General features: G+C 36.3%; 1 protein-coding gene across 3 annotated transcripts in view; it reads left to right on the top strand.

The window, feature by feature from the left end:
• Nucleotides 1-13918, top strand: part of ANKRD31 (ankyrin repeat domain 31) — a 135895-nt gene that overhangs the window by 68659 nt on the left and 53318 nt on the right. For all 3 annotated transcript variants that reach the window (XR_003512955.1, XM_027552894.1, XM_027552893.1), the window contains exons 15-19: nt 292-344; nt 1335-2838; nt 3354-3515; nt 5696-5833; nt 13453-13595. Coding sequence is in view for 2 of the 3 variants with exons in the window: in XM_027552894.1 (XP_027408695.1) it covers nt 292-344; nt 1335-2838; nt 3354-3515; nt 5696-5833; nt 13453-13595 (2000 nt within the window). In the remaining variant the exon portion in view is untranslated. The remainder of the gene's footprint in view (nt 1-291; nt 345-1334; nt 2839-3353; nt 3516-5695; nt 5834-13452; nt 13596-13918) is intronic.

The following is a 13918-nucleotide window of genomic DNA, read 5'->3' as shown; positions in this document are numbered from 1 at the left end:
GTGGGGAATATAAAAATACCGAGTTCAGTGCCCATCTTCAGCATTATGTTGTTGGGTCTGTTTTGCTTTTCCTACAGAAGTGTTTTCAGCTCTCTCAAGATAGTATTTGTTTTATAATAAATATGGAAATCATGAATTATGTAATTTTATATGTGCCAATTTTAATAAAATGTGTTTCCATAATTTTATTTTTTCCACTTGGTTTGCTCATGGCAAAGGCCTTGTGGTTTTAGAAGCCTAGAGTCTGACCTCTGGAGGCTGTTTTCTTTGATTTTCTCTTTTTGTTTACAGCTCAGAAGAATAGCCTTGACCCCTCAGATGGAGAGGATGCACACCCTCACAAGGTAGCTCTCTGTTCAGCAGTGAACGTGTTTATAGAGCACACCTGCGGGTTATTTTATTGCTCATCGGAGGGGAAAGAAAGACCGCTGAAGCATTCATCAGGAACAGTGACTTCGCCTTTGCTTTTTAGACACTTTGGAATAATTACATGAGACTCAGAAGGTTCTGGGCTGTTAGTTTGGGAAGCAGTTGAGTAAATGTAGTGTATGTGGGCACACTAATGTATTGGTAACCATTCCTACTTCCTTTCTCCTCTTTATAAAGCCATGAGGTTTATCAGCCATGTTGACTTCCCTCTGGCCTGAGCACAGTATGAGAGTCAAAGGTGCTAATCCAGCCCGTTAAACTTTATGTGGTGGGCAGTTATTTCCCATCTGATGCTTTAGGTTGTGATGTGTGAGAGGAAGCCCTGGCCCTGTCTCAGTCTTGTCAGCCCACAGTAATCTTTCCGCACACGCCTACTTGGTTGCATATCTGTCTTTTTGTTTTTAAATCCCTTCTTCCACTACCCTACCTATGATGCTAACAGATACCAGAAGAAGAAACTTAATTCTGTCTCTATAACAAATGGGAGAGGAGAGTGGTTTTAAAGCATAGTTACAAAGATTCCTTGTGAAGGAATTATCTGATTGTTTTAAAAGCCTATATGGATTAGCTTGATTAAAATTTTTTATTATGTTTAGTAATAAGATTGATTGTGCTAAAATACTGGCAAGTACAAATTAAAATGTACAGGAAAAGATAACAATTAGCACATACATGGAGTTTGAATCTATTACATTTGTCTTCCTGCTTTTAGTCTATTTTTTCTGAAATATATATCAGGTTGTATATATCCCAGCAGGCCCTGTGGTTAGATCAAATTATAAGGCCCTGTGGTTAGATCAAATTATAAGGTTGAATGGAATAATAGTTTTCTTTTTCTCCAATCCAGAATGAGTTGAATGCAGAATTACAGCTGACAGTTAAAACTGTGTATTTTGTTTCTATAGAAACCAAAATTCAGTTCTAAAAATCACAGTGGGTTTGTTTATGATGAAAATTCCAACAGACAGAAGCCAGAACATGTAGAAGTCAATAAAGGAAGCAAGAAGAGTTTATTTATAAATACAGATATATATGAACATTATCAAAAAGATTCCCCAAACATGAGAATTGGTAAATCCAAGCAGAAACAATCAATTCTTAACCAGATACACTCTACAGGATTCAGAAAGGACAATCTCCATAGTGCTGAGGATCCCAGCACAAGTGTGTCTAAAGATAAAGGAAGAAGAAATACACAACATAAAAGGACTCAAGTGGATGATACAAGCCAAGAAAGCAGTCCAAGAAAGACAGTGGCTGTCTCTTCTTCTAGAAGAATAAGCAGATCAGTTACTCGTCAGCAACAAGCTCTCCAAATCCTTGATGACCTTCCAGAAAAGTCATGTAAACCTTTTAGCCAAGCTCTATCAGGCCTGAACAATGGTTTGCGTAATGATGTTGAAACTTGTTCAATTCCCAGAGAGACACATGTTCAAAGCCTGGATTTATCAGACAGTCAAGAAATAAAATGTATGGAAGTAGAATCCATTGACCAAGCTGAAGCTGTTTCTCTCTTAGGACTTTCTCTACATGAAAAAACCAAGTTACTACTTGTTACTACAGATCAGCAGCCTCATACTCTCCAAGACCAGGAGCACATTAGCCCTTATAAATCTCATGAAAACAGTAACTCAAGTCAAAAAGATGAGAGCCTCAAGTGGGAAAAATTTTCCCCATCCTTTATAAAGGAAAACTTTAATAATGATGATCATGGTGATTCCTGTGCTTCTGAGGAGACTGTAATATCTAAAAAGGTGATAAGTTCTTCAGGTTGCGAAAACCATGATACTTATACAGAGAATAAAACAAATAGAGAAGAAATGGATTTTCAACAATTTTTACCTTCTCAAGACCATTTTCCACAGGAAAATGAGTTAAAAGAAGACAGCCTAACCATACTTCCACAACAGGAAGCTGTTAGTTTTTCTAATTCAGATAATATAATAGTTTCTGAACATGTTTCAAATTATGAACAATGTTCATGTGGAACTTCTTTTGATCACTCACATGGCAATCCTGAACATACTCCTCTGGCTTGTATAGGGACAGTCTTGACACATGAAGTTTCAGAGTTGACCAGTCATGAGAAGCTAATCAAGAATCCTCAGGATTATAGCCCTAGCATACTAACTCCTTTAATGAATCAAACAGATCTACATGTTGTGGAAAAGGTGAATAAGGAAGGAGACACTAAAAGGAATTATACTGACACAGGCCAAGAAACAAGTCCTTCAAATAGGCCTTCATCCAGCGGTGTTCCTTTTCAAGTAATGGAAACAACTAAAGTTGAAAAAAGACAAGAGAGCAAAGCCGTACAAAATATAGGTTTTCATTCTACTGACAGTGAAGAATTGACCAACATCTCACAACTTAGTCAAAGAGAAGAGAAGGAGATTTCTCACAAACCAGGTATTAGTAGTAGTGTTCAATTTGTACACATTTCCTATAGATTTACTTATTTCATAGAAATTTCCAACTGAATTTCACTTAACCTCTGCCCAAACTGATCAGAATGAGGACATGTGGATCACAATTTAGAGATATTATTAATTAGTTAAGTAATGGTATTTTCTTTGAAAGAAGGTGCTAAATTAATATTGACAGAAGTTAAAAAAACAGTATTTCTATGAGTTTTTAGCTTTCTTTTTAATATAGCACCTACTTGATGTCAAGAAACCTAACAACATTTTCATAGCAGGAAAATGTTAGCTCCATTGATTTTAGTGATTCACTGTTGAAATTGTATCCAGGAAACTAATTTACATTTGTTGCATGAAAACATTTTTAAAGGCTTCCATTCCTTTAAATAAAAAAGCAGTCTAGAAAGGAACAGAAACATGGAGCAATTATAGACTCTTTCTTAGTCCTATAACCAGTAAGGAGAAATACAACACTGATACTTAAAAATGTTTTTTTTTTTTCAGGTGAGGAATTTGTCAATGGAGATGAAAACACTATAAGAAACTGTAAAGAGAAAAAAGAAAAACCAGATTCAGAAATTCATATGCCTACTCACATCCAATCACACAAAAAAATTCAGAATTTCAGAAAAAGAAAAAATGTCTCCAGAGCTACCTGCAGCCAAGGTTTGTATTCCTGTACTATATAGGGACAAGGTTTTTGCATGACCACTCCTAGCAATCCACTCTCCTTCAAAGAATTATATATACTTTCATATTTACTGTTTATTTTTTAGTCATTCACTAAATTATAAGATTATTTTGGCTCTATTTGTTAGGTGGTTTTACTATAATACACCACTTGAGAATCTCTTAGTCTTCCAATATATTGTCATATTTTTGTCTATTTGTTATGTTAGAGGAGATAAGGTAAACAGTAGAGACAGCAAGGAGGTTGAGTCGGGGCAGCAGATCTGGATTGTGTCCGATCCCTTAGAACTTTCACTGAGCCCTTTTAACATAAGGGAAATTAAAGAAGCATAGCCACTAGTTTCTTTTTGTCAGTGTTTGACAATATGGATAAATGACTATTCTTTGGTAGTTCTTGGAGCTGGTTCTGTGGTGAACCATAGGCTGGACTACCTCAGGTCAAATGTTAAGCCCTGTGAAGTTGATTAGTAAGAAAAAGTTGATAGAGTTAGAGGTAGGAATACTAGGCATCCTTTTTGAACTTTTCCCCATTGTCTCCTTCTCATGTAAACTAAAGCACTTCTTATACATACTTCTGGAGAAGGCAGTGGCACCCCACTCCAGTACTCTTGCCTGGGAAACCCCATGGACGGAGGAGCCTGATAGGCTGCAGTCCATGGGGTCGCTAAGAGTCAGACACGACTGAGCGACTTCACTTTCACTTTTCAGTTTCACGCATTGGAGAAGGAAATGGCAACCCACTCCAATGTTCTTTCCTGGAGAATCCCAGGGACGGGGGAGCCTGGTGGGCTGCCGTCTATGGGGTCGCATAGAGTCGGACACGACTGAAGCGACTTAGCAGCAGCAGTAGCAGCATATATACCTCCTATAGTGGGTTGAATAGTGGCCCCCCAAAAAACCTATGTCCATATCCTAATCCCTGGAATCGGTGATACTGTTGCATTTAATATATATAAAAAAGAGTGAATATTACCTTATTTAGAAGAAGAATCTTTGCAGATATAGTTAAGGACCTTGAGATGAGGAAATTGTACTGGATTTTCCAAATAGGACCCAAATCTAACAAGTATCCTTATAAAAGAAAAATGGAGTCAGCTTTGAGACACACAAGGAAAGAGAAGATAATGTGAAGAGCCAGACAAAAGAACAATGTGGCCAAAAGCCAAAGAAGCTAAGTTGGAGGAAGCAAGGAAGGATTCTTCCTTACAACTTCCAGAGAAAGTACAGCCCTGCTGACACCTTGGTGTTGGATTTCTGGTCTCCAGAACCACAAGAAACTAGTATGTTTCTACTAGTTATATGCTACTCTGGTAGCACTTAATCAGATTTTAATGTAATTTTTTACATGTCTCTCATTCCCCTAGGCTGCAGGCCACTCAAGAGATAGTGTCTTCTATTTTCTTTATATAATATTACAAAAATATCTTCTAGTATATCATTTTAGCATAGTTTAGGGAAAAAATTCATTATTTTTAGTATTTCTAACTTTTGATGTAAGGAAAAGAAATAAAAATATTTAGATAATAATATTGTACTGAGTTTTCTGTGAAAGAAAAATGAAATGCTCAATAGGCCATAGTTTGGTTCGTGACATCTTTTGTCATCAGAAACACACTCGTTGAGATATGAGAATAAATGTGGAAAGTGGATTATGGACTACTGAGTGAAACGAGTATAGAAATGAAGCAAGTCTTATTTACTTCAGTCAAGCTTAGGATAGAGTGAACAACAGCTAGAATGAATTAATGTGCTCAGATGCTCTACCGTTTCTTTACAAATTGTGTTTTAAAATAGCAACAGCAATTATAATATTAATTGACGTATGTTTCTGTGTGGGACTTCCCTGGTGGCTCAAATGGTAAAGAATCCGCGTGCAGTGCAGGAGACCTGGATTCGATGCCTCGGTTGGGAAGATCCCCTGGAGAAGGGAATGGCACCCTACTCCAGTATTCTGGCCTGGAGAATTCCATGGACAGAGGAGCCTGGTGGGTTACAGTCCATGGGTTGCAAACAGTCGGACATGACGGAACGACTTTAACTTTCTGTGTAGTGAATCCTTTTTAGGATGTTTTTAGGAAGTTGCTTTGTGTTTTCTAAGATCCTTCATTAAAATCAGCACTTGGCAGAAAACTCAGTTTTGCTTGGCAAATTTACAGAAATGAAAACATCTGGGATCGATAAGAGGAATGCCACAGGGGAAAGCCGGCTTCATTTGGCTGCCAGAAGAGGACATTTGTCTCTGGTGAAAGCTCTGATAGAATCTGGAGCAGACGTGAATCTAAAAGATAATGCAGGTTTGGATTTTTAAATTGTAAATGTCTTTATAATTTGAACTCACTGATATATACATTTCACCCACCCTCCCCCATTTTGATCCTGACTGTTATATAGAAGCTCACTTTGAAAATTCTTTTTATAATATTTTATGGTTTATCTCAGTTCCCACCAATTGCCAAAATATCCATTGAAACAGCTTTTAATATACCTTTGGGAGCATTCATTTATTTTCATTCATTTTTCAGTAAAGAAGCTTTAGGCATTTTCCTTGGAGACTTTAATATCATTACCTAACTTTATAGGGAATGCCAAATTTTATTCTTTCCCTGTCCCTTCTTTTCTTATTTCTTGATAATATTCCTTTTTTTCTTCCAGGTCTTGTTTTTATCTTAAAGCTCCATTTTTAAGTTGATCTTCTAACATTTTTCTCAAGCACACACACACAAAAAAACTTGTGTAAGAAATTCCAGAGGGAAAAAACTCAGACTGATTGTTCACATGTCTTTTTAAAGACAAATGTGACAATACAAGATATAAATAGCAAGGTCAGATGATTTTACTCATCTGACTTGAAACCATTTGACTTGATTAGTACTTACTTGGTCCCATGATAGCTTGTGTTCTGTTAGTCTTTTGTCACTTGTATCAATAAATATTTTTGATGAGATTAATTTGTTTAAAAAAATGAAGATTATGTTTTTATTGAGATATACTTGATTTATAATATATTAGTTTCAAGTGTACAACATAGTGATTCAAAATTGATAGACTATATTCCACTTAGTTATTATAAAATATTGACTGTATTCCCTGTACTGTACAATATATCCTTGAGCTTATTTATTTTATATATAGTAGTTTATACCTTTTAATTCCTTACCCTATCTTGCTCTTCTCTTCATCCCTCTCCCCACTGGTAACCACTAGTTTATAGTCTATATCCATGAATCTGTTTTTGTTTTGTTGTATTTACTTGTTTCTTGTATTTTTTAGATTCTACGTATAAATGATAACATAGAGTATTTATCCTTCTCTGTCTGATTTACTTCACTAACCATGATACCCTCCAGGTTCATCCATGTTTTTGCAGAAGGCAAAATTTCATTCTTTTTATGGCTGAGTACCCACTCCAGTGTTCTTGCCTGGAGAACCTCAGGGACGGGGGAGCCTGGTGGGCTGCCGTCTATGGGGTCACACAGAGTTGGACACGACTGAAGCGACTTAGCAGCAGTAGCAGCAGCAGTACTCGTTTGCTTATTGTAGATAATGTTGCTGTGAACATTGGGGTGCATGTATCTTTTTGAATTAGTGTTTTTGTTTTCTTCAGATATATACCCAGCAGTATTTGGGTATATATTTTCAGGAATTGCTGAATCATGTGGAGTTCTGCTTTTTAAGAAACCTCCATACTATTTTTCTGCAGTGGCTGCACCAATTCACACGCCCACCAACAGTGTGTAAGGGCTCTCTTTTTTACGTATCCTCACCAACATTGTTATCTGTGGTTATTCTTTTTGTGAACACTGTTTGTGTTCTTTTTGATGATAATCATTCTGACCAAAGTGGGGTAATATCTCGTTGTGGCTTTGATTTGCATTGTTTTGATGATTATCAGTGTTGAGCATCTTTTCATGTGCCTGTTGTCCATCTGCATATCTTCTTTGGAAAAATGTCTGTGCAGGTCTTTTGCCCACTTTTTGATTGGCCTGTTTGTTTTTTGGTGTTGAGTTGTATAAGCTATTTATCTATTTTGGATATTAACTCCTTACCAGTCATATCATTTGCAGGTATTTTCTGCCATTCAGTAGATTTTCTTTTTTGTTAATGGTTTCCTTTGCTGTGAAAAGGCTTTAAAGTTCAACTAGATTCCATTTGTTTATTTTTTTATTTTGTTTCCTTTGTCTTAGGAGACAGATCCAAAACAATGTTGCTATAATTTACTCAAAAAACATTTTGTCTATGTTTTCTTCTATGAGTTTTATGGCTTCCAGTCATACATTTGGTTCTTTGGTTCATTTTGAGTTTATGTTTATATATAGTGTGAGAACTATTCTGATTTCATTTTTTAAAACATATAGCTGTTCAGTTTTTCCCGGTACCACTATTGAAGAAACTGTCTTCTCTCCATTGTTTATTCTTGCCTCCTTTGTCATAGATTAACTGATATAAGTGTGTGGATTTATTTCTGGGCTGTCTGTTCAGTTTCATTGATCTCTGTGTCTCTTTTTCTGCCCATATGAGACTGTTTTGATTACTGTAGCTTTGCAGTATAATCTGAAGTCAGGGAATGTGATTCCTCCAGTCTGTTCTTGTTTCTCAAGTTTATTTTGCCTAGTTAAGATCTTTTGTGCTACCATACAAGTTTTAAAATTATTCTATCCCTGTGAAAAATTCCATTGGTATTTTGATAGAACTTACATTGAATCTTAGATCACCATGGATAGTATGGTCATTTTAACTATTAATTATTTTTCTAATACAGTGTATCTTATCTTTTCAACTGTTTGTATCATCTTCAGTTTTTTTCATCACTATTATAATTTCCTGAGTATAGGTTTTTTACCTCCTTAGGTAGGTTTATTCCAAGGTATTTATTCTTTTTGATGCAGCTGAAGATGAGAAAGTTCCTTAATTTTCCTTTCTGATCATTTGTTGTTAGTGTGTAGAAATGCAACAGATTTCTGTATATTAATCTTGTATCCTGCAGCTTAACTGAATTTATTGATAAGCCCTAGTAGTTTTTTGGTGGTATCTTTAGGATCTTTCTATGTATAGTATCATGTCATCTGCAAAGAGTGCCAGCTTTACTTCTTCCTTTGCAGTTTGGATTCCTTCCTTTGGATTCCTTTTATTTCTTTTTCTTCTCTCATTGCTGTGGCTAGGCCTTCTAATAATAGGTTGAATAAATGTGAGATTGGGCATCCTTGTCTTGTTCCTAATCTTAGAGGAACTGCTTTTAGCTTTTCACTGTTGAGTATGATGTTAGCTGTAGTTTGTCATATATGGCATTAATCATTTTATTAAGATATGTTCCGCCTATGCCCACTTTTTGGAGAGTTGATCATAAATGGATGTTTAATTTTATCAGAAGCTTTTTCTGCATCTATGTGATCCTATGATTTTTATTCTTCATTTTGTTAATGTGGTATGTCACATTAATCAATTTGCAGACATTTAAAAATCCTTGCATTCCTAGGATAATCCCACTTGATCATGGTGTATGATAGTTTTAATGTATTGTTGGATTCGATTTGCTAAAATTTTGTTGATTTTTGCACCTATGTTCATCAGTGATACTGACCTTCAATTTTCTTTTGTGTGTGTGATATCTTTTTCTGATTTTGGTGTCCAGGAGATGCTGGGTGTGCACAATGAATTTGGAAGTGTTTCTTCCTCTGCAGTTTTTGGGAATAACTTGAGAAGGACAGGTGTTAATTCTTCCCTAAATGTTTGGTAGAATTCATCTGTGAAGCCATCTGGACTTTGTTGGGAGTTTTAATTACTGACTCAATTTAATTACTGGTAATTGATCTGTTTATATTTTGTATTTCTTCCTGGTTAGGTCTTAGGAGATTGTATATTTCTAGGGATTTTTCCTTTTCTTGAAGGTTGTCCTTTTTATTGGCATGTAGTTGTTTGTAGTAATCTGTTATGATTTCTGTGCTGTTAATTGTAACATTTTAATTTATATTTTATTTTATTTGGGCCTTTTCTCTTTTTTTCTTGGTATATGTGGCCACAGTGTTTTCAATTTTATCTTTTCAAAGAATCAGCTCTTAGTTTCACTGATTTTTTTCCTATTTATTTAGCCTCTATTTAATTTATTTTTGCTCTGAACTTTATGATTTCTTTCCTTCTCCTTTCACATTTTTTGTTCTTCTTCCTCTTGTTCCTTTAGGGATAAGTTTAGGTTGTTATTTGAGATTTTTCTTCTGTAGAAGTTTAGAACTTGCTATTGCTGCATCCCAAAGATTTTGGATCATTTTGTCCTCATTTTCATATGTCTCTAGGTGTTTGTTGTTTTTTTCTTTGATTTCTTCAGTGATCCATTGGTTGTTGAGCAGTATATTGTTTAGCCTCCATATGTTTGTGTTTTTTCAGTTTTATTCTTGTGGTTGATTTCTAGTCTCAGTGATTTCAGTAAGAATGAAAAGACACTCAATATGATTACTATGTTCTTAGATTTACCGATACTTGTTTAGTTGCCTAGCATGTGACCTATCCTGGAGAATGTCCCATGTGCACATTCTTGAAAAGAATGTGTATTCTGCTGCTTTGGGATGGAATGTTCTATATATATCAGTTTAAGTCCATCTAGTATGATGTGTCATTTATGAGTTTTCCTTATTGGTTTTCTTTCTGGATGATCTGTCCATTGATGAAAGTGGGGTGTCAAAATCCCCTACTATTATTGTGTTACTGTTGATTTTCCCCTTTATGTCTGTTAATATTTGCTTTATATATTTAGGTGATCCTGTATTGGATACAGATATATTTAAAATTGTTATACCTTCTTTTTGGATTTATTCCTTGGTCATTATGTGTTGTGCTTATTTGTTTCTTATAACAATTTTTGTTTTAAAGTATTTTATCTGATATTGCTACTCCAGGTTGCTTTTGTTTCCATTTGCATGGAATACCTTTTTCCATCCCCTGCCTTTCAATCTGTGTGTGTCTTTAGATCTGAAGTGAGTCTCTTGTAGGCAGTATATATATATATATATATATACATATATATGGGTCTTGTTCTTGTATCCATTCAGTCACTCTTCGTTTTTTGATTGGAACATTTAGTCCATGAACTTTTAAAGTAATTGTTGATATGTATGAGAGTCCCTTGGACTGCAAGGAGATCCAACCAGTCCATTCTAAAGGAGATCAGCCCTGGGATTTCTTTGGAAGGAATGATGCTAAAGCTGAAACTCCAGTACTTTGGCCACCTCATGCAAAGAGTTGACTCATTGGAAAAGACTCTGATGCTGGGAGGGATTGGGGGCAGGAGGAGAAGGGGAGGACAGAGGATGAGATGGCTGGATGGCATCACTGACTCAATGGACGTGAGTGTGAGTGAACTCCGGGAGTTGGTGATGGACAGGGAGGCCTGGCAATTCATGGGGTCGCGAAGAGTCGGACACTACTGAGCGACTGAACTGAACTGAACTGAACTGATGTTCTTATTTCCATTGTGTTCAGGGTTTGGGAGTTGTTTTTGTAATTCTTTTTTTATTCATTTTTTTCTTTTATTTTCTTGTTATTTTATGATTATCTTTAATGTTGTGTTTAGTTTCCATTTTCTTTTTTGCATATCTATTATAGATATCTATTATAGATAGATACAGATATTTTGCATATCTATTTTCATTCATGGTTACCATGAGAGTGTGTGTGTATATATATATATATATATATATATATAAAATATGATTTTTTTAACTTGCTTCTGATCTCTTAGTTTCAAACGCATTTTAACAACCCTGCATATTTACTCTCTACTCCTCCAGTAGTGTAAGGAGTTTTCAGTATCTGTTTTTAGTATCATATTTTTCATCTGTTTTGTGTATTCCTTAACTACTTATTTTGGTTATAGATGATTTTATTTCTTTTGTCTTTTAAACTTCCTATTAATTTTGTACCCAGTTGAGTTACTATCTTTACTGTATATTTGCCTTTACCAATTAACTTTTTCCTTTCATAATAATATTCATGTTTCTAGTTGTGGCCTTTTTTTTTTTTGCTTAGAGGAGTCCCTTTCACGTTTCTCATAAAGCTGGTTTGGTGGTACTGAGCTCTTTTAGCTCTTCCTTGTCTATACAGCTTTTGATATCTTCATCATATTTGATAAAAGCCTTGCTGGGTACAATATTTTTGGTTGTACATTTTTCCCTTTCATCACTTTAAATATATGGTACCACTGCCTTCTGACCTGCAGAGTTCTGTTGTAAAGTTAGCCAAAAGTCTTATGGAAGTTCCCTAGTATGTTATTTGTTGCTTTTCTCTTGCTGCTTTTTATATTCTCTGTCTTTAAATTTTTCCATTTAAATCACAATGTGTCTTAATGTGGTCCTCTTTAAGTTGATCCTGTTTGGGACTGTCTTTATCTTGTTTCCTGGGCCTGGATGTCTCTTTCTTTTCCCAGGTTAGGGGACCTTTCAGCTCTTATGTTTTCAAATATGTTTTCAGTCCCTTTCTCTCTCTTCATCTGGGACTCCTGTAATGAAAATATTGGCACACTTGATATTGTTCCAGAGAGCTGTTAAACTGTCCTTACTTTTTGAATTCCACTGCTGTGTCATTCAGCTTGCTGATACGTTCTTATATATCATTTAGTGTATTGTTAATTCCTGTTAGTGTATTTGTCATTTCAGTTATTGTATTCTTCGTCTCTGGTTGGTTGGTCTTTGTTTTCTAACTCTTTGTTAAAAAACTTCTAATTTCTCTGTTTATCCATTCTTTTCCCAAGTTCTTTGACTGTCCTTATAGTCATTACCTTGAACTCTTTCTTAGATAGATTTCCTATCTCAACTTCACTTAGTTCTTCTCCTGGGGTTTTATCTTGTTTCTTTCTTTTAAACTCTGTTGCCTCATTTTGCCTAACTAACTAGTTTTATTTCTATGTATCTGATAGGTTTGTTACATTTCCCAACCTTGGAGAAGTAGCCTTTTATAGGAAATGTCTTATGCTTCTAGGAGCTCACTTCCCTCTGATTAGCAGAGCTGTATATTCTAGGGGTCCCCACGATGTGGGCTACATGTGTCCTTTGTTTGCGTCAGTCTGACTGCTGTGGGTGGTCTGGTAGGCTTGCTTGTCCCCAGTTGGGTTGGTTGCCCTGCTTTGTGTGGAGGCTGCTGGCCTGGTTGGTGGAGCTGTTACAAGGCAGTTGGCTGTTGCACCCCAGGACTAATGCTTGTTTACTGATGGGCAGAGTCTGGATATAGGAGACCCCAGGGCTCTTTCCTGCCTTCCAGGGGATGAAGCTAGTTCTTGGGACTACTGCCAGCCCACTGGTGAGCAGAGCCAGGTCTTAGGGACTGGAGGCAGGGCCCACAGGTTCTAGAGCTCGTGCTGGACTGCTGATGAGTGGGACCAGTTCTTATTACAGGTGGCTGTGGGGTTCAGTGGACCTAAAGTTTATGTTGGCCTACTGCTGAGCAAGAACTCAGGCCCAGCTGGTCCTAGGGCTGGTGCTGGTCTGCTTGTTGGTAGACTGACTTCTGTCATGGCAGGCTGTGGAGCTGTAATTGTCCAGGGGTTGGCATCCACCTGCCAGCGGCTGAGGCTATTCCCAAGGCTAGAGCAGACTTGCTGATAGACAGGGCTTAGGCCCAGGGGTTTCTGGGGCTGGTCCCCACCCATTGGTGGGTAGAACTGGGCTCCAGGGACTAGTGTGTGTGCACGATGGGAGGATCTGGGTCCTGGGCCTTCTGGTGGACAGGGCCATGTCCAAGGGCAGCTGTGGGCTCAGAGGATGTTAAAGTAGCCCGTGTTCAATATTATTTCCTGTCCAGTACTTAGTATATACATTTGAATCAATATATATATTCATTCCATTAGTGCAAATAAACTTAATAATGAGGATACTACTTGAGTATTGATTTGTAAGTAGCTTCTTTTGTTTTCTCTTTTTTCCTTTTTTAGGTTGGACACCACTTCATAAGGCAGCTAGTAACGGATGGAGTGATGTAATTGTAGAGTTGTTAAAAGCTAGTGCTAATGTTAATTGTGAAAATGTAGATGGAATTCTACCCTTACATGATGCTGTTGCAAACAACCATTTAAAGGTATAGTTCATCATATTAGGTTCCTATTTCTTTTTCTTTAAAAAGTGAATGAAGACAGTGAAGGTATTTTAAATTGCTAATTAAAGTGATTCCTTAAGACAAAGAATTTTTAAAACTGCTTAGAGGTACAAGTGTATATGATATTACATATAGTTTAGAAAAGCAATATATTTCCTAATGAATCCTGTTTCCATTGTCTCTTCATTGTGTAATTCATGTAAATCAGAATAAAATGAAATGGCTGAGAGTAAACACAGCCTATCAATGTAATACATTCTAATTTTAATTGTCTGAAATGATTTGCTGTTGTACATAAAAGAGTA

Source organism: Bos indicus x Bos taurus, chromosome 10 (assembly GCF_003369695.1).
Source record: "Bos indicus x Bos taurus breed Angus x Brahman F1 hybrid chromosome 10, Bos_hybrid_MaternalHap_v2.0, whole genome shotgun sequence".
Classification (NCBI taxonomy): domain Eukaryota; kingdom Metazoa; phylum Chordata; class Mammalia; order Artiodactyla; family Bovidae; genus Bos; species Bos indicus x Bos taurus.
The sequence above is the reverse complement of the archived record's forward strand: the minus strand, read 5'-3'. Positions and strand labels throughout refer to the sequence as shown.